General features: G+C 30.5%; 1 protein-coding gene across 3 annotated transcripts; it reads left to right on the top strand.

Moving 5' to 3' along the window:
• The first annotated feature begins 152 nt into the window (after positions 1–152).
• On the top strand, positions 153–20,542 carry LOC134708267 (phosphatidylinositol polyphosphate 5-phosphatase type IV-like). Of its 3 annotated transcripts, none has more exons than XM_063568685.1 (11): positions 153–258; positions 2,966–4,247; positions 9,194–9,317; positions 10,960–11,057; positions 11,910–12,034; positions 13,009–13,128; positions 14,023–14,109; positions 15,388–15,558; positions 16,014–16,129; positions 17,280–17,463; positions 18,579–20,542. In XM_063568685.1, exons 2-11 carry the CDS (start codon positions 3,019–3,021, stop codon positions 18,656–18,658), a joined length of 2,334 nt encoding a protein of 777 aa, XP_063424755.1. In that variant the 5' UTR covers positions 153–258; positions 2,966–3,018; the 3' UTR covers positions 18,659–20,542. The 3 variants fall into 3 exon arrangements, with proteins under 3 accessions (XP_063424755.1, XP_063424754.1, XP_063424753.1); XM_063568684.1 differs by lacking the exon at positions 153–258 and adding an exon at positions 283–427; XM_063568683.1 differs by lacking the exon at positions 153–258 and adding an exon at positions 501–669.
• The last annotated feature ends 1,497 nt before the right edge of the window (positions 20,543–22,039 follow it).

Consider the following 22,039-nt stretch of genomic DNA (forward strand, 5'->3'; position numbering starts at 1 on the left):
TATTTAATTAGGAAATATACAAATTTTGCAGTATTTTCACTTTTAACGATAAGATTATATCTTATATGCAATATAATTTCTTTTCTTTTAATATTAATTTTGTACGACATTCATCTAGAAAACGCTTGACAGAATGGACATTTACCTGACCAGCAAACGCAACAGAGATTCCAAGTTTCTTACAAATATTACTGAGGCTGCGCACTATGAATTGCATTCCAAGATGGTGGCTACTGATATAAACAAATACACACGCCGGTAAATAACCGTGTTTATCACATTAATGCAACTTGTATATGATATTATAAGCTCTCTTATATCCTCTGCCAATAAACGTTTTCTCTGTCAAGTACTCAGAATATGTAGAGGCATATACAAATCTCAGATGCTGATTCTGAATTTATACAGTTGCTATGGTTTATGCGGGGTAAATAATAATCAAGAATAAATGATTAACTGTGGTTTCTTCATTAATCATACATCCGCATAACAACTTAAGTTGTTTAGATGATACACTATCTATGTTATATTACAATAATGCATGAATTTGATATGCAGTAAGTAAAGAAATTAGAAATGTAAACATGGATGTGTTAACCAAATGTCACACACAACTTTTATATGCACAAACTGATAATCACTGCTGTAACAGTTTTTCTGTCAATACAAGTAAGTAGATATGAGGCGTATACTCTGAGAATGGGTGATAGTGGTAGTTTACATTAGCATAATCCCATTGAAAATATCAACACTGAACAGTAAATAAATCACATCTTTTTTTTTTTTTTTTTTTATTAATTTTTCTACCGTAATTGGGGACTTCGTCCCCATATAAACTCAGACAATTAAAAAAAAAAAGTATAAAATTATTTAAAATATCTAGGCATTTCGCTTTCTTCTTATCTCAAATCATGCAAATAGAACAATGAAAGTTCTATAATTATATGTACAATAATTTATAACACTAACATCCAAAGCAAATTGATCTTTATCATTCATCAGGCAAACACTGTTAACACAGTTAATAAAAAAAAATGCTTACCAAACTATTTTAGACCAAAAATGAGAATATTGTTGCAGAGTTTGGGATCCAACCACATTTGCAAATACCTGTATAAATAGCCTGGAACAACTGCAAAGAAGAGCTGCATCAGATATCATAACTCCAGGAGTTTAGTTTAAACATATTTAGTTATAGTGGATTGGGAAACAAGTTTTTTTTGGCTTTCCACTTTGCGGGTGCGAGTACTGCCATGTATTGCTTTAGCGTACTCTTTTTTGAAATCTACAAGGGTGTCTTTTACGTGCAAGAGACATGGCTCTCTCTTAACACGGGTCAGTCATTTATTGTCCCCTTCTTATGAACTATTATCCTTTCTCAAGACTATACTCACAAATGGTGTCAAGGGAGAGCTGAAAATTTAGTTTCTGAAATTTTCAACCGGGAACGTGAATCAGTGTACATGCTAAATGGTTTGAACTGACATAGATAAATTATAAGAACACTGATTAAAACACAGTCTTATACAGATGTTATCATAAGCAGTCAATCAAAAAGTAAAAAAACTAAATAAACCAATAAACAAACTTACAGACAACTTCAATGCACCATCATGACCATAGACAATTTCTATAGCTAAACAACCAAAAAAACATACTTTTTTTTAACTAATATTGAGATTCTGACCATTGAACAGAAGTCCTTAAATTTTGATTGATGAGGCCAGTGTTTTTTTTTTTAATTTGTTGGTTTACAGATTTTTACATGAAAAAGTCAGGTAGGTACACAACAGCTCGGGTGGATTTTGCTTTTCCACCAGCCAACCCTGGCTATATTTTCGTTTTTTGTAGAAATAGTGATTACAAATGCCTACATGTATCTCCTTTTATCAATTGACTGTATACATACTTGCCAGTCTTTTTATTAACAAAAGAAATTGCATGCCCACTCCTATGGTTGGGCAGAGTGGACACGCTAGAAATTTTGCCCACCCGGTGCCCACTCCCACTGTGGACGGGTGGACAAAGCAAAATCCACCTGAGCTGTAGTGTAAATAAAAGAGGTGAAAAAATATCTTTCTAGACAGAAAAATGTATTTCCACTTACTAACACTATGTTTGGTATGCTATTTTGTCATCATTTCTTAAATTCTAGTTCCATGAAATATTATTGCTAAGCTGTTATAAACATAAAATGCATGCTATCATCAAACAATTTCAGCAAACGGGGGTTACTTGATGTATGTTTACAAACAAAGACAAATTAAATCATTTAAAAAAGAAAGAAAAAACAGATCCAAGTACATGTAGCTTTTTATCAATTTCAGGAAACTTGGTGAATAACATTTATAATGTCTAATGATCTTCACACACGAGAAGTAATAAAAAAAATTGCAAAAACATTTAAGAAAATATGCTTTTCAAAAACACAATAGACTCATCCACTTATATAAGACAAATATATAGGTTTCATGCGTTGCAACTTGTCATGCATTCCAGTTTTTGATATATCCAAATTGACGATTTTTTTTAATTCTCAATGGAACATAACAATTCTAAATTGGTTTGTGAATATCTATTACTTTAATAAATGGCATCTTACACGTTTGGACAGGTCCATTTCAACTATGAGATGATACATTTTACAGAATTATAAAAAAAGGGATTTAAACTCATTGTAATGAATTTATATTTCAGGAATAAGGTAATTTGTTAGTGTCAGCAGTCATAAAAAAGCATGAAAGGTCTATTTTTATTCTGCAAATCGAAAAATAGGTTTCAACAGATCTTGAAACCAACGAATTAAAAACCCTGGCCAAAATATTGGTTTGGCTTGATAATGACCAGTGACAAATATGTCGTGCACATTCAAGACAATTAAAATTTGATGAGCTACATGTACATTTATATGACAATGTATGAATAAACAGTTCTAAATTTTAACTTTAAAAAAAATGTATTTTAGATGATGTTTGTGACAAATGCTACCAGAAGTTGATATGGCAAAAAGAATGTACCATGGAAAGCCATGATGTCATAGAAAAGGAGAAAACAGAAACAAAACCTCCAGCCAGCAAATCAAAGAAAATAAAAAAGAAAAGTGCTATTGCAAAACTTACTGAAAAAAGAAGAATATCAGAATCTGGGAGTGAATTTGGATCAGCAGCATCATTACGATCAAACACTAGTAAAATATTGCCAGATAAAAATGTTCAAGCTGAAAATATCAACCTAGATACAAAGGGAGATAAATTGAAATTAGGGGCAGATAAGAAAGATATTGAAATTTCTAATTTGAAAAAGGGAGATCAACCTTCACAATTAAAAGATGAAGTAAAAGACAATTTGTTACAAAATTTAAATACTGATACTACAAAGGAAACTGTTAAAGATAAACTAGATAACTCAACATTACTTATAACACCAAAGGGAGATAATCAGACTAATAATAATGCTTCGTCAGTAAAAACTGCTTCTTTAGATAAAACACCTTTACCTAAACCAAGAAATTATAAGGTTTCAAGTGATGCATCAGATATCTCTCCTCCTAATTATATGGACATAGACACAGATAGTGATGAAAAAGATAAAAAAGTAGATGATGAAGATATTATAAGTAATAAGGCTCCATCAGACGCAACTGTGAGACGATTTAGAGCTTTAAAAGTTGCTAATCAACGTTCAGGATCTCTTGAATCTTTGAAAAATAGTCCATTTGTGCCAAAACCTCCAGAGACACCTAAATCTGGGAGGAGCCATTCTAAATTTTTATCAAAAGGTGAAAAGCGTAACAGAGAGACACATTCTTCCGGGGAAGAAGCTAATAGTTCTAAGTCTAAAAAACAGGAAGATATGGCTGAAACAATGTCTACTGATGATGTCTTTGTAGAAGACTCAAAAACAGGTTCTAAATCTGACCTGAAATATCAAAACGATGTTCAAATGAGTCCAGGCAGAGATAGTAAGATGGGATCAGATGTTGACATTGCTCAAATTACAGAAAACTACAAACATGTGTTACAGAATGATAATGATTCATTAACATTTGGAAAACTGCCTCCCGTCTCACCAAAGACTCATCCACCTCCGCTCCCTGGTGATATATCTTCCAGATCATTACGGACAATGTATAAAGCCGATGCTTCCTTTAAAAGAATAGACAAAACAAGCTTTGACACTGTATCAAATCGTTCATCTACATCATCAGCTATCATTGCACCTATATCTATAAAGGAAGCTAGAGCGAGGTAGGTTATTCTAAAGTATTAATGTTACATAAAGAAGCACATGCTGCAGTGTTCTCCCCAGGATTTTAGGATAGCACCAGGGTAACGCGTGACGAAATGAATTTTACAATATTTTGTGTCGCGTTGCGTCGCTTATTTTTTTCATGACCTTTTTGCCTTTGTTTTGTAACGTTAACTGTGGTACTGTGTTATATAGACTTTGGGTCAGAACATTATTGGTAGAAAAAGTAAATCAATAAAACAGTTTGTATACTTTAATATCTTTGAAAAAGAAAAGAAAGCACAATTAGTCTTTAAACTAAAGTCACTTCTTATGTTTTGATCAAGCCATTTTGTCCCAATACTTGTAGTTACACTACACATTCCCCATGTTAAATTTGACCATAACAATGAACTTTGAACAAGATTAATTTTTTATACAGAACCTTCAGTAAATTATAAACTAATTTCCTTTCTTTTAGCATCAAAAAATATTATTTATTTTCTCATGCTTATTATTTATTTCTTACATTTATTTTATAGTTTAAGTACTTTGTTCACATGTAAAAGTGATTCTATTACATTCAGGGTTAAAGTTTGTCTACCATTATTGTATTGGAAAAACTACCAATTTAATATAAAATGTCTGTGTATCAATAAAGGTATGATTCTCTAAAATAATTTGCAAAACATTTTTGTTGGTATTTTCTAAGAAAGTTTTTATCCTTAATGTAACATTCTAATATAATTTTGCATTCAATTTATACTTTATTTTAATTTTCAACAAGAAATTATATGTGAGGAGCATTTATTTGTAATAAGCAAAATCAGGGGAAGTAACTCTACAATTAATTTCTAACAGACAAATTATTTTGACTAAAGACTGGCGTAATAGAGTTCATTAACAAATGTCTGCTTGTTCCCTATTACAAGTCTGATATTAAAATTATGATCTCTTAATTAATTAAAACACAAGAGAATCATGTACATCGATTTAATCAAATCATCAACAAGGTTAACCTCAACAGGTAAATCGATCACGTGGTGTAAACAATCTACCTGTCAATACTGGATTAAACTGGTTAGAACTGGTCAATTTTCATGTAAAATTTTAACCCTCACTGAAAGTTGAAGTTATCTGAAACTTTACCGATTTTAATACGATTTTTTTACCGAAAACTTTAGCACCACGGAGAAAAATTATACATCGCGGCAAGAACGATACCACCGCGGTAAAAAATTATACATCGCGCGCCCGTGGTCCTTTAAGGGCCTGGGGAGAACACTGTGCTGTGTTCTTCTCAAATACTCCATTCACATTTGTAGAATTGCGGGTAAAACAATGAATTATTAATTTAATTCCGTAATAATGTTATTGTTTGTTTGAGATAGTGCTCTGTAAATTTGAACTATCTCTGGATACATGCATCTTTATGACATTTTTGTAACAAAATTTCAGTTCAAAACAGGGCATTTTGCTAACAAATAGTTACTTCCATTCCTCAAATTTTAATAAACTTCAGTGCCAGCAGTCAGATGCTAGTAAACATGGTAAATAATTCATGTTTCAAGTACATTTTTAAAAATTTAGAAATCTGTTGATTTTATATGCCCCCATTGCTAGGCGAAGGGGAATGTTTTAAGTGTTAACCTACATGTTCACTTGTCCATTCATATATCCCAATTGCAAAATTGGTTTTAATTCTCTATGTTTAGTTTGCCCCAGATACAAAAATTTGTAAATGTTACAAAACTTGTGCACCAACCACAGATCAAGTTTCATTTTTTGTTGCGTCACTTTTACTAATCTGTAGTTATGTCCCTTTATAATGTGATATGCAAAAGGGGGTACCATCAGTGGCCATGACATTCTCCCTTTTTTTAGCTCACCTTTCCTAAAAGGAAATGTGAGCTTTTATCATCACTTGGAGTCCATCGTCGTCGTCTGTCGTCGTTAACAATTTTTCAAACATTTTCTCCTCTGAAACTACTGAATGGATTTGGATGAAACTTAGCATGATTGTTCCTTAGATTATCCTGCACAAAGTTTGTGCTTCGATTTTTGATCCGTCAAAAAACATGGCCACCGTTACTTAAAATAGAACATAGGGGTCAAATGCAGTTTTTGGCTTATATCTCAAAACGAAAGCATTTAGAGCAATCTGACATGGGGGAAAAAATTTCATTACGTCAAGATCTATCAGCCCTGAAATTCTCAGATGAATTGTTGGGTTGCTGCCACTTAATTGGTAATTTTAAGGAAATTTTGCAGTTTTTGGTCATTATTTTGAATATTATTATAGATAAAGATAAACTGTTAACAGCAAAAATGATCGGCAAAGTAAGATCTACAAATAAGTTAATATGACCAAAATTGTCAATTGACCTCTTAAGGGGTTATTGTCCTTTAATGACAATTTTTCACAATTTGTTCATCATATTTGCTAACTTTAAAAAATCTTCTCCTCTAAAACTACTCAACCAAATTCAACCAAACTTGAACTGAATGATCAGTAGGGTGTATAAAATAAAGTTTGTGTTTAATTTCTATTTCGTCAAAAAACATGGCCGTCATGGCTAAAAATAGAACACAGGGTAAAATGCAGTTTTTGGCTTATATCTCAATATATATATCATTTAGAGCAAATAAGACAGAAGTTAAAGTATTTATTAGGTCAAGGTCTACCTGTCCTGAAATTTTCAGCCTAATTGGGTAACTGTTTTTTCAGGTATAATGCCCCTGAATTGATGATTTTAAAGAAATTTTGCAGTTTTTGGTTATTATCTTGAATATATATTATTATAGGTACAGATAAACTGTTTTTTCACAATTTGTTCATCATGTTGACTTTCTTTAAAAAATCTTCTCCTTTGAAACTGCTGTATCAATTTCAGCCAAACTTAGGCTAAATGAGTTTCAGAGTATCTAGTATAAATTTTATATTTTATCTCCTTGTATGTCAAGAAACATAGCTCCTATGGCTAAAATAGAACATAGGAGAAAATAGGACGATTCAAAGAACATTTGAATAAATTGAAAAGCCAAAATAATCATTGATGAGAGATTTAACCAAAAAAATTAAGGTGAGCGATTCAGGCTTTTGAGAGCCTCTTGTTTTTATTTATTTGTGGTGAGTTGTTATGTCATGTATGTACATTTTTATACGCCCGGGACGGGGCTTATTATGGTATACCGTTGTCCGTCTGTCCGTCGTCCACACTTCGGACAATAACTCAAAAACACTTTCACCAATTTCCATGAAACTGTTTATATCTATTGACGTAAGCTCCCTTTCAGTTTTTTTTAATTTCAGATTTTAAGTTTTGGATTTATGGGGCTTTATTCATAAAAAAGGGGGGATTTTCAACACTTCGGACAATAACTCAAAAAGGCTTTCACCAATGTCCATGAAACTTTGGTGAATTGTTTATATCTATTGATGTAACAAATAATACTTAATAAAATCTGATGAAAACATAAAATTGTAAAATCTGTAGTTCAATTTAAAACATTAAATTTCTTGTAAAAAATAGGTTAAATTTCTTGTAAAAAATAGGTTCCATGAATGTCATACGTTTGTACTATAATATATAGTGCCAATTTTTTTGTGCATTTTTATTTATTATTTGGGGGGGGGGTATTTGACAGGGCTCACACTATTTCTAGTTGATCATATATATTCATTAAAAGACAAGTTAAAAGACCAATGGGCGTATCATGTGCTAAAGTGCAGCCCTTTATTCACTCAATGTGATATTTAGTTTGATTTTTTTATAGATTTTTAAAAAATTTGGCTCTAGTTTTATTTAAATAAAAATTTGAGTAAAATAAAATTGACTGGTTTCCCTTATTTTTTTGTCGTTCAAATATAAAAAATATGTCAAAATTTTTGTGGTAACGATGAGAGTTGAATAAAAGAACCTGAAATCAGAGTTGTTTAGAATGCACTGCTACCAAAATTATTTATGTTATTATATATACTGCAGTATACATGTACTGTTATGTGTACATAAAATCAATAAATAAGGCAGGTAAAGTTCACAGTAAACATGATATAGCCATATAGGTATTGTATTTAAATATATATATATGGGTTCAAGATAAGACTTAAAGATAAGCTTTTAAAAAGTTATAATTAGTTGGTTTAAACCTAAATGCTGTGGACATAATATAAAATCAATGACACAATATATCACTAATTTGGATATATCTATTCTTCTTTTATGTTTTTGTTATCAATTTTACAATTTTGAAAAGATTTTTTTTTAACTTGTAAATTTTCTTTTCATGTATGTGTCAGATTTAATTTACACAAGTTGAGCTTTCGAAATATATATCTTTTCACTTTGACATGGTAACATAACACCGGACATGTACACCAAAGGTTAAAAACCAGACTGATCTTATGAAATTAAAATATGGACATGACTTCAACATAGAATGTTACAATATATGATTCCACCATGAGATGCAGGATAAGGAAAATTGATTACGGTAATTCTTAAATGTTGAAAATGCTTGTGTTCTGTGAAAGGAATAATTCATAATTAGTTGTGGAAATTATGTGTCTTGTTTAAATTCAGACCAGAATGAATCCCATTCTAACTTCCAGTGCCAGATGGTAAGACTTTATGTTTCATTTTACACAATAAAAACACATATGTATGATGATGAGCACACTTGTATATCTGATTAAGAGTGTATATTTTAGTGTCAATATAGAAAAATGGTTATACATGTACAATGTATTGGAAGAGTCAGTGTGGCAGCTACCCAAAACCACAAGAAAAAACCCCAAACAATTTAAAATGAGCAGACATTGACAGTATTAAGTATAATCCAAGAATCCTCCCTTATGCCTGGTTTTGGACTTGCTGGAGATATCTTTGACTTTATTATTACTGACTACACAATGTACTTCAAATTCTGTACAGTATGGTTTTATTACAGTATTGTTTTATTTCAGGAGTGGGACAGGAGGCAATGCTTCAGTATCTTCAGTATTGCTGAGTTCTGAAGAATTAGAAAGATACTTTCCTGATAAAAGATTAAAGATTTGGGTAGGATGTTGGAATATGGGGGAACTGAAGGTAAGATTATGGTACATGATCATTATTATGTGTACTGTATAATTTATAAAAAAAACAACATTTTTTACAATCTGAAAGAGAAATGAACAGTGTTTATACATCTACATTTGTATCTCAGATATTGTGGTTTGAAATTTATTTTTCAACTTTAGGTATTGTCATTATTTGCTATGCAGGAAACTAAGGAGATCCTGCAATTGTATTCTTATTATACTGTAAATTCAGAAATTATTGCGTTCATTTATTATTGCGATTTTGTCATTTTAGACTTAAATGCGATTTTTTTTTTTACGATTTTAAGAAAAATCCTGTTAAATTCATATAAAATATTTCAAAATGCGAGTTTAAATTATTGCGTTTACAACTCAGTCGCATTTTTCGCAATAATAAAAACCTCGCTATAATTTCTGAATTTACAGTACTTTTAGAACCCAACAGATACATTGTACATTATGTAAAAAGTAAAATCACAAAAATACTGAACTTAGAGGAAAATCAATTTGGAAAGTCCATAATCACATGGCAAAATCAAATAACAAAACGCATCAAAAACGAATGGACGAGAGCTGTCATATTCCTGACTTGTACATGCATTTTCAAATGTAGAAAATGGTGGATTAAACCTGGTTCTATAGCGCTAACCCTCTCACTTTATAATGACAGTCTCATCAAATTCCTTTTATTTACATTGATGCGCTAAACAAACAGACACAATAAACAAATAGTCAAAACGGGAGAGATCTGTTTGCGCCAAAAATGCGTCCTTTTGCGCCACAACTTTTTTTCACCAATGCTACGTTTGCGCCACCAGTTTTAAAATTACATGGTATCATTTGCGCCAGAAATAAAACATATGATTGCGCCAATAAGAAGAAATATGACTTCCCTCCACCTTTATTCGGACTTGGAACTGGCATTTTACATGGCAAATGTTTCCTTTTCTGAAACATTCTTTCTTCTTACTGATGCTGCATGGGTACTTCCTAATTTAATGTATGTAGTAGCTTGTAACTTCACTTTATTGTCCAAAAAGACAATCATTGAAGGATGAAATGCATAAAACAGTTCACAATAATTCTCCGTGGAATGCTTCTGCTCCATTACTAGTACATATTGCGGTATATATAGAGTTTCAGCCCATACGGATGGTGGGAGCAAATCACTGTGTCATGATCAATGTATGTGTGTAAAACATTATCAGCAGACGCGTATATTTTCTTCTCTTTTGGCATATCGTGTATAAAATATTCAGCAAAGCAATAAGTTTTCTTCTGTCTCTGTACATGGACTGTCTACTGCATTTCACGTCATTTCTCTCCAGATGCTCATCATCATGGTGAAATATCTCCGATCATATGATACTTTTGATTGAAATGGGTACAGGTAAATTGGCGCAAATGTGTTCCGATTAGTGGCGCAAATGATACATTTGTAAAATAAAATTTGGCGCAAATGATACCCCTGAAAAACAGTAATTGGCGCAAAAGGACTGCTGCCGTCAAAACATGGGTACATTAGTCATCATCGTATAGCAATTTAATATCAATATCAATAAATGTACACTGTATGTTTATTGGTTTATACCAAATCAGAAACTCATAAATATGTTCCAGGATTACGTATATCATATTTTACATTACAGGAATGCAGTACATCTTTACAAGATTTTGTTTTACCAGAAGCTAGTGAATATGTACAAGACATGTATGTTATAGGTACTCAGGAAAATAGTATGCATAAGTAAGTAACATCCATATGAAAGCAATTGGGTTTAAATTCTAAAAGAATAGGAACGTTTTATGAGCTTAACATTATATATTATTTAATGGCATTGGTATGGTTTCAAACCCATACATTTATGACACTCTTATCCCTTTGATTTCCATTATCCAGCCAACTATTCATTATACAACTGGAAGTATTTCATAATTTTCAGAGTGAAACATAATTCTTAAAAGACATTTATAGATTTATCTCAACGAGATTGATTTTCTTGCAATAGAAATTGAGATTACCAAAGATGATCTGTTTATCGCTATATTACCTATGACGACGTCAATTTCATTAGCAAGGCCACATGCCCCCTTTTTTTAGCTATATTTTTTAATATCACTCAACTTCGCTGAGAAAGGAAACTATCAAAGGCAAGTTTCATAGAATTGTGATAATATCATATATTTAACAGCTGTCATATTCCTGACTTGTTACAGACATTTACTTATGCAGAAAGTGATGGATTAAACCTGGTTTTATAGCTTGCTGCACCTCTCACTTGTATGTCAGTCGCATAAAATTACATTATATTTACAATGATGTGTGAACAAAACAAACGGACATCATAGGTAAAAATGCCAAAAATAGGGGAACAGCAATCAACATTGTGTTTAAATTAAAAAACAAACAAATATGTCAACAAGGAAAACAAAAAGGCACATAGATAAAGCACATAAGCAAAAAGGAAAGCCAAGAATATGAAAACAATGCACAATAACATAATGACGGGATACATGTATGATTACCCGGCCACGTCAAATGGATATTACCAGAAAAAGACTAAAAGGTAAAATAATTATTTTGTTATTATTATTTTAGAAAGGAATGGGAGATTCAGATCCAGGCTACATTAGGAATGTCACATGTCTTATTCCACTCTGCCACCCACGGTGCCCTTCATCTTGCCATATTTTTACGCAGAGATCTTATTTGGTTTTGTTCTGGTAAGCTATATACATGTAGATAAACATGTCGATTTGGGCATGAAATTGAAATTTGTCACCCTGTTTTTTAAATTTTTAAGAAGAAAACTTCAAAAATTGGAATAGTACGAAGATTCTCAGGATTATGAAGTTGTTAACACCATTATTGGTGCAAAGCATTGAAATGGATATAGAAGCTTATTTAGAAACCTTGAAAAAAATTGTATCCATCCATTCTCTTGTATTTGTCACTCATTGCTTACATCATTTTATTATAACAGTCAGATGAAACATTTGTTAACACAAAGTAAATATTATTGCTGACTCAAACAAATTAAAAAGAAGATGTGGCATGAGTGCCAATGAGAAAACTCTCCAACCAAGTAAAAATGTATTAAAATTTAGCAGTTAATCTTCATAACAAGCAAGAAACACCTATGAACCACACCTATGATGACAACCACTGAACAATAGGTTCCTGACTTAATAGGACTGGTACATTGAAATTTAGCAGGTTTAAACATTTTAATAGGCGAAAACCTTCACCCTAACCTGAGACAGTAGCGTAATATTACAACATAAAAAGACACACTACTAAACTGTCTGATATTATCATATGTACAATATTTAACACCAATTATGTTAGCAAAATTTAGTACCGGTAGTCTCTTTGGTGTTTAAACCACGGAAAAAACATTGTTGGTTGCTTTTAAAATATATATTGACTAAAGTGTCACCACCACATTTGTGTAGTCTAATATATTTTTTTTTATTTTGTATATAGCAAGATGCAGAGTTGCAACAAAAATGTTAACGATGGTGAAAATGAGTAGTTTTGTTAGTGTCATGGTTTCTTTTATGTACAAATGTCATGGTTTCTTTTATGTATTAATGTCATGGTTTCTTCTATGTATCAATGTCATGGTTTCTTTTATGTATCAATGTCATGGTTTCTCTTGTGTACCAATGTCAGGATTTCTTTTTTGTCTTTTCAGTGCCGGACGAAGATCAAGTAACAACTAGGGCTGTTACCATGGTGAAGACCAAGGGAGCTGTTGCTATAGCATTTTCATTTTTTGGAACTTCCTTTGTTTTTCTTAATTGTCATTTTACTTGTGAGTATTGTTAACAGAAATGCAAAATTTGTAATATGAAAATTGTATTATATTGTCCCAATATTCCCCAATATTCATGCAATAACCCTTTTATTGTATAGCAATACAATATTTGAAGGTAAAAATTGGTTTAAACTAAGATTTTGTTTTTTTTGACATCATAAATTTTGAAGATTTATTGCATTAGTGCAATATTGGAATTTATTGCATACTAACTTTTGGTTACTTTCTGTGGGAAATATTAAGTTGCTATGCAATAATAGTCATAACTGTGGATTCATTTATTTTCATGGATTCCAATTTTATTGGCCTGTGTAGAATACTTATTTTTTCATTGATATTTGTTTTAAGGCTACAAAAAAAGTCTTAGTATTGTTGAACTTTTAAATTTATGGTTTTCCTTAAAGAATGAAACCATCAAAATTATTTAGGGAATCAAACACAAAGAATAAGCTTGCAATGTTGATGCAAATAGTTCCTCCATCTTGGATTATGAAGGTTAAATGGGTTGGAAGTATACTTCTTTTTTGTTGAAAAAATTGAACAAAACATTGTTTCAAATTTTGGTCCCTATATAATGCCTATGTTTCTTATAGCAATGGTTTCTAACCTTTACTGGCAATATTCAAACATAAGAAATGTTGGGATAAAAAAGTCAATAAAAGTATTAAATAAATACACAAAGTTTGCATGGTTCAGATTTATATTTTTGTACACAAAAAATATCAACCTTTTAAAACATTGCAAAAAGGAACAAACCCACATTGTTATGAGATCAATGCTATTGGGATACTGTTCATGTGACTTAAACGCACTTGAGTGAAAAATTCTCTCACAAAAAAAAAATACTCATTATAACTTAACAAATACAAATATATATATTGATATTTTCAGCCGATGATGGAAAGTTGAAAGATAGAGTTAGTGACTTTCAACGAATAAATTCTACGCTAAAACTTCCAAAGAATCCCACTCAACAAGGTAAATACTGTCAAATGTACATGTATACTGGTATTGTCTTTTATTAAGAAATTGATTTAAAGAAATCTGTATCACAATTTGATAAACTTCATGTATGAAAAGTATCAAAATAACTGTTTTTGAAATTAAATATAAACACATGCATATGATAAAATTAACTAAGAGGCCATGAAATTATGAACTAACAATTTCAAATAAAACCTTTTAGAATCGAATGCATTTTGGGTAATACTTTTTTAAGTATTTTCATTTTAATGTTGTGGTTAAAATAACTCAGTATCTTTCAGACTTTTGAATGAAAAATAATATTGTATCATGTGAAATTTTCTCTGCACATGCCTAGATTTTTACAAGACAAATTTGTGAGTAAACCAGATTTCCATACAAAAAAAAGTAACACACACTGTTCTATTTGACTTCCTCATCCAAATGAAAACCTACCGTTAAATGACATGGTCCATATGTTGATTTATTCATGCACGGCATAAAATTTCATGTGACATAAGGTAGCACTCCACAGTTAGAAAATAAGATTAAAAATGAGCCCCAAAATGTTTTATCATCTCCTATTCCTGGATTTCTAATACATTAACCTAACTGTTTGTGTTGTACATGTGCATATGTATGTAATCAGTATCTTCCATAGATTCAATTTTCCAAAGTTAAAAGGGTGAAAATTAATTCCTTTAATGTGTATCCATGGCAACATTCAGCATTTATTTACCATAAAATATTGCAAAAAGGGGGGTGAACATGTCAAATATCCCCCCAAAATTTGGATCAAACTAGAATTTCAATGCCTTTGAGTGATACCTTTTTAGAAACTGTTTCCTTAAATCTTCCTAATGATCAAATAAAAAATGGGTGTCTTTCGCCTCATTTTTTCGTAAAATCCAATCACAAAGTTCGTGCGATAAAAAGTTGGAAAAAAACATTACCATTATTGCCGGACCAATGTATGGTATGGACATGCAAATACGGACTGTCATACAGAAAACAGCCTATATTACATACATTACATAACCTTGATGTTCATATAAACCCAATACAAAGGCTATTTTAATACTCAGCTATCCAAAAATGAATTCTATTGCACACTAGCTCTCATATTTAAAAAATCCACAGGGGCCAAAATGCGAAACTACACACCTAACTGTGGAGTGCTACCTAAGTGTGTGTGGAAAATTAAAACGGACACGGTTAAACAGACTTTCTCAGAACTAAAGTATTTAATAAACATACAATAGTAATCAAAGATGATATTCATTTCTATTTTAGGTGATATTTCAGCAAATTTTGACAGTGTGTTTTGGTTAGGTGATTTGAATTTCCGTATTGATAAAGGTCGCCGTACAGTAGAAGACATTGTCAAGGCCATTGTTGAACAAGATCATCCTAACTTTGAAGATTTATTACACACGGATGAATTACTTAACTGCTTACTTCAAGGTAAGAATTTGGGGAAACTAAGTCATTGTGAAAGCTGGATAAAGTCAGCAAAAATTTATGAAATACAATTTACCTCATTCCATGGATTTCGGTACTCATGAAAATAAATGCATCCTCATTATATGGTATGTTATGATTTATATGTGATAAAATGGCACTACAAATATTTTGGAATATTCTTCAAAAATATTTTATGTTAAAGATTTTAATGATATCAATGGGAACCTCAAAAAACATAAAAATATTCAATGTGAATTTTCATATTGCCCTGTTGTAAAATAAAACCCAAGTCATTAGTTACAGAATATTTTTTGTCGTTTATTAAAAATATTTTTTAAAGATTTTGCTGTTTTAATAAAATTGTAGTGGCAGAGGTGTGATTAGTCACTGTATTATATTTTTTGAATAAAGTGTTTTATATGGTTTTAAAGGTGTTATTTGTTTGTGTCTTTCAGAAAAAGTGTTTCAAGGATACCAAGAAGGGAGAATTAATTTTAAACCTACCTATAAATTTGATTTAGAGACAGATAATTATGATACCTCAGCAAAACTTAGAATTCCTTCATATACAGTAAGTATAAACCCAAGGTTAACTTCTGGTATGATTAATTAGAAATTATAATCCTCTGGGTACTATAGAAGGTGGAGATACCAGGTTAAAGTTTTGGTTTACCTTGGAAGTTGTTTCCACATCAACTTGAAACCTAGTATTTTTGTTCATTACGATGTTAATATATATGCCAAATTCAGGGTTTTGACAAATATCATGGTTCATTGAACATGGGAATATGATAACCTGTTTGGCACCTTGAAGTTGTAATCACACCAACTTAAAACTTAGTGCACACATTAATTATTAATTGATCTATCTAATATATATCCCAAATTAAGATTATAATGTCCAATGAACATATATTTTAGTTTCAAATCGAATTAATCCTTAAAATAATACATCAGCTTTTAACAATAAAATTATTTAGATCATGATAAAAATATTATGACAAGGGAATTAACTCTATATGAATAGAATCAATAAAAAGATTTGAAAATATTTGCAGAGGCAAGGGAGATAATTACAGTATGATGCAAAATGGTAACTTATTATGTCTGTTTATTTTGTACACACATTGTTTTCAATATAATAGAATTTTGTGAGACTGTCATGCAAGTGAGATCTTTACTTAGCTATAAAACCAGGTTTAATCTTCCTTTTTCTAAATTTATAAGAAAATGCCATTGCCAAGTCAGGAATATGACAGTTGTCATCCATTAGTTTGATATGTTTGAGCTCTTGTCTTTGCCATTTAATAAGGGACTTTCCATTTTAAATTTTTCTTTGAGTTCTATATTTTAGGGATTTTACTTTTTACATACAAATTGAGTTTTCTATATTTTATCGATTATGTGCTAATAATATAGAATGTTTTTTATGATCCACCTACGATAGTAGAGGGGCATTATGTTTTCTGGTCTGTGCCTCCCTTTCGTCCATCCATTTGTTCATCCGTGAGTCTGTTCGTCCCGCTTCAGGTTAAAGTTTTTGGTCAAGGTGGTTTTTGATGAAGCTGAAGTCCAATCAACTTGAAACTTAGTACACTGGTTTTACTTAATTTAACTTAATAAGAAATAAATTCACTGTTTACATTTGATGATTGTAAATAATAATCTGATTCTTTCTTTATCAAGAACCGACATGAATTAATTGTTCTTAATATTTTCAGGACAGAGTTTTATTTCATTCTAAGAAAAAGAATGGAATATCATGTACACACTATGATGCAGTAATGAATGTAAAGAAATCTGACCACCGTCCAGTGTATGGATTATATGATGTCATACTGAAAGCTGGAAGGGATGGAATACAAATGGCAGCAGGACAGTTTGACAGAGAAGTTTATGTCGAAGGTATTTAATGTCATCTGAAACTTTATTTCATTTGGGAGTGGATCCTTACTAGTGGCTAGCAAAGATGGTTTAATTCCTATTTCACAATTAATAAAAGTTCAGTTTTAAGATTTTTAGGTCTTATAAATTGGAGAAGAATGTTTATGCATTTAATCATACTTAGACATTTTGAAAAATATAATTTACAAGATCTTTAACGGCAAAAAGGAAAATTATTTTTTTCTCCTGTCTATTTTAAAACCATATATATAGAATAACCATACATTGTCTCGAAATATCAATGTTATTTGTACCAGGCTTAGAAACAGGTAGAAAGCCAGGCTGTGCTGAGCATTTCTACCTGTTTCGAGCCGAGTACAAATAACCGATTGATATTTTGTGACAATGTATGGTTATACTTTATATACTGCAACTCTTATAAGTGTTCTAAATGAAGTTTTTAGGGTAAAAATCATCATTTTTTTATTTGGTGCGAACGACGTAAAATTTCCGTGAACCTGTATGTTTTATTGACGTCATAAATAAAACTCTGCGGAAACCCATTGTCAATGTCATAAACAAGGTGATATACGGTCATGGACTGTATATGACATATAAATATACAGTCAATGCAATTTGAATGCTCAAATAGCACAGCTGCAGTATATACAAATTTATTGTGTTGACCATTTTGAAAACATGATATGCATATAAAAATTGAACAATGGAATTATAGATTATTGTTGATCATCTCAAAGAGATTGCTTTTCTCACTTGAGTCTGTACAGTGAAAGCAAGAAAAGCAATCAAGTTGAGATGACCAATTATAATCTGTTTATCGCTATTTTACCTATGACAACTTTGTCAATATCATGTCAATTTCATTAGCAACACCACATGCATCCTTAGTTTCTAGCGATAATTTTCCATCTCAAGTAGAATGATATGAAAAATTATCACAAAAAAGATCAAAGGAAAAAGGCACAAAAAAAGCTAATTATACTTATTGAAAAATATTGATTACACCAAAGTCAATTTATATGTTCAAAGATATTCATTAATAATTATAATAATTCTTAATCTTAGAAATCCAAATTTGTCTTACAAGATATTGACTTTAAAACTGCATATTTCAGCTGCCAAGAGAAGGAGCTTCATACCTGAGGAGACAACAAAGAAAGACCAGAAATCTAGCGGAGTCTGTTCTGTACAGTGATACAAAAGTGCTAAAATATACCTAGACTGTTAGTTCTGGTGAGATCAGGGCTCAACAGAATATCAAATACCACTCAATAATGGACAGATTGGAAGAATTGCTATGAAATATCTGGCTGTGACTAGACAAGACAAAGGAAGATTTAGATTAAACAATTTTATCTATGAACATTTTATAGAAAACTGTTTTTAGTTAGTTTCACAGCTTTATCTGCAATGATGCTAATACTCAAGCTCATCATTTATGTAAACAGCAAGCAGTTTGAACTGGAACTAGTATAATAGTCCCAGGTTTGTAACAAAATAGGACATGAAACCCTTTTAAAGACGCCATGTGAACAATGCTTTTAATGACAGTTTTATTAGTTATTAAAATGCTGGTAGTTTAACACCGACATCGAATATTTATTTTATGTGTTATTTGTGTAATTTTTAACTGTTTTAATATTAACCTTATCTTAAAGAAAATAATGGCTATGTCAACAATGTTCATGTAAACCAAATTCTATATCATCATTTGTTCAAATTTGTTATTATCATTAATTCAGTGTCCAGAATTTTTTTTTCATGTTGTATACTGCAATTATGGTATCGATCTGTCTGTATCTCAATCCATTCTCTTGTCTGTTTATCTGTAAATTTGGTTAAACATTAATGATTATTTTTTTATTTTTTGAAATAAAACAGTCCCTCTTGTGTGTAGTCTCATAGACATGTTTTTACAAACTGTCTAGTCTACAAGTTTTGTTTTTTTTTTCATTTTAAAAAAAATTTGACTTGTTTATTTTTGAACAATTGTATTTTGGTATATTCACGGTCTTGACACCACTTGAATGTCTTATCATGCATGAACATTAGATGATTAGAAATATAAGTCACAATTTTAAAAACCATCTAAGCTTTAAAAAGTAATTAATAATTATATAATATTATCATTGAACAAAAACATTGTATCTTAATGTTAATGATACTGTCTCAGGAAATAAGACAACTAAGTTTGTGTTCTTCATACTATGCTGTGTAAACATGTGCATGATATGTATTGCTGTAATTTTTATTCAGTATCTGCTTCCATTTGTATACAACTTAATTAACATTCCATTGTTTATCAGTGCTGTTTATCAAGTACAACTTCATAAAAGATTCACCCAAATTTTGTGGTAAAACATTTATTTTATGGAGAGAAAAACATTAAGGGTTATATCTTGCATGGAGTTTTATCTTGTTATTAGTATGTGGTAGAATAGTAGTTTCATAAATTAATTTATATATTTGTGTTCATGATATGTAGATCTGCTGGTGAAATGTTTCTATTTCTATAAATATTAATTCAGAAGTGGTATTACATAATGTAAATCTGTTACAGATTCACTGATTGGTCAGTTGCATTATTGTAATCTGTTATAAACTCTTTGATTGGTTCAGGCATCATTTATTTACAAAAACACTGAGACTTCACAACTTTTATGAAGCTGAATTCTGAATTATTCCATTTAAAATAAACAGAGATTATACAGCTGATATTTTATTTTATCAGAAAAAAATAATTGTTCGAAGCCTATGAAAAGAGAAAAGTAACTTGTCTAAAACTATATATATCCGTCCTGTAATGATGAAAACTTTTTTTCTCAAATCAAAAAAATTGGTCTCTATATATGAATCTATAATATTTTAACTTAATTTAATATTAGTTCTTTTTATGATTAATATATTTATTTTCTATTTATTTATTTATCTTTATTGAGGGGAAACAAACAACACATTAAAACGTAATTTGTATAATTTTTTGTTATGAATATTTGAGTTCACCTGATCATGTTCTAGTCGATATGTCACCATTATTGGATAGATACGTTACATAAAATAAATAATACAAATGTTTTGATTTTTGGTGGTCTGTCCTTTAAATCTGTTTTGAAATTAAGAGAGGAAAATTTTAATTTCCATTCACCTGTAATGTAAGAGTGAAACATTTTTTTTTTCAATTTTAAAAACTTTTTTAAAATTCCAAATGTATGAGTAGAGTTTTATGATAATATTTTACAGTGTTGTGTTAGTAGATGAATGTATGATAGTATTGAAAGAGGCAGCAAAGGAATATTGCATTTATCTTACATTCTTCATGTATATCATAAGCTTACATTAAAGTCACATAAAAGGAACAAATTAGTTGTTTTCAATCTTATAAAGTTTACAAGATAGGACAATTATATACTGTAAATTCAGAAATTAATACAAGGTTTTTATTATTGTGAAAAATGCGACTGAGTTGTAGAAGCAATAATTTAAACTCGCATTTTGAAATATTTTATATGAATTTAACAGGATTTTTCTCAAAATCATAAAAATTAAAATCGCATTTCAGTCTAAAATGACAAAATCGCAATAATAAATGCACGCATCAATTTCTGAATTTACAGTATGTTCATTGTTTAAAGCAGAGTACCCAAGAACAAGTACTTGTTTTGTATTTTATAACTGTTGAAAAGCTAAAGAAGTGTGCACAGGAATAAGACAGCCACACAATAACAAAATAACTTAAAAGACATCTAAAGGATTATTTACATTCTAGAACTGTAGAGGGTAATATCTACAAAAGGTAAAACTTTTAATCCTCCTGTATTTTTTTTATAACAAGCATTCTGTTAGTATTGCATGGCAATACATAGACCCCTACGAATTAAAAACTCATTCTATTTGAACAAAATTCTAACTTGATCTATAATTTGTTATGGTATAAACTATATTACAAATATCAAATCAAAATATTCAAGCATGACAAAAAAAGTGTTGAAAACTGATATTTGAGTGAATTTTCTTATTCCAAGGACCATAACTCTGCACAAAATCATCAGACCAGAACAAAATTCCAAATGAATCTGCAACTTGTCATGATGAAACACTATACCAAATATCAAATCAAGATCTTCAAGCACAAAGAAAAAAAGTGTGCAAAACTGATTTGCAGAACTGAAGGACAGACAGACAGACAGAGTGCAAACCTAAAGTCCTCTCGTCTTAGTCCGTAGGAAATTAATAAGCAGATATGCTTTACCTTTTATGTACATCCATTAAATTATAATAAAATTTAAGATGAAATGTATCAAGAGTGCACATGCTAAAATGTCATGCCTTCTTTAATAATCTTTGATATTATGTTGATAGTTCTTTATATATAAAGCTTTATTAAAACTGTCACATAAACTTATTAAACATAAACCAAGAAAACTAAACATTGACCAATGAACTATGAAAATGAGGTCAAGGTCATATGACCCATGCCAGGCTGACATGTACAGTTAACAATTCTTACATACAACAAATATAATAGTTGGCCTATTGCTTATTATATATAATTTAAGAAAAACAGACCAAAACACTT

The sequence above is a fragment of the Mytilus trossulus genome, chromosome 2 (assembly GCF_036588685.1).
Source record: "Mytilus trossulus isolate FHL-02 chromosome 2, PNRI_Mtr1.1.1.hap1, whole genome shotgun sequence".
Taxonomy (NCBI): domain Eukaryota; kingdom Metazoa; phylum Mollusca; class Bivalvia; order Mytilida; family Mytilidae; genus Mytilus; species Mytilus trossulus.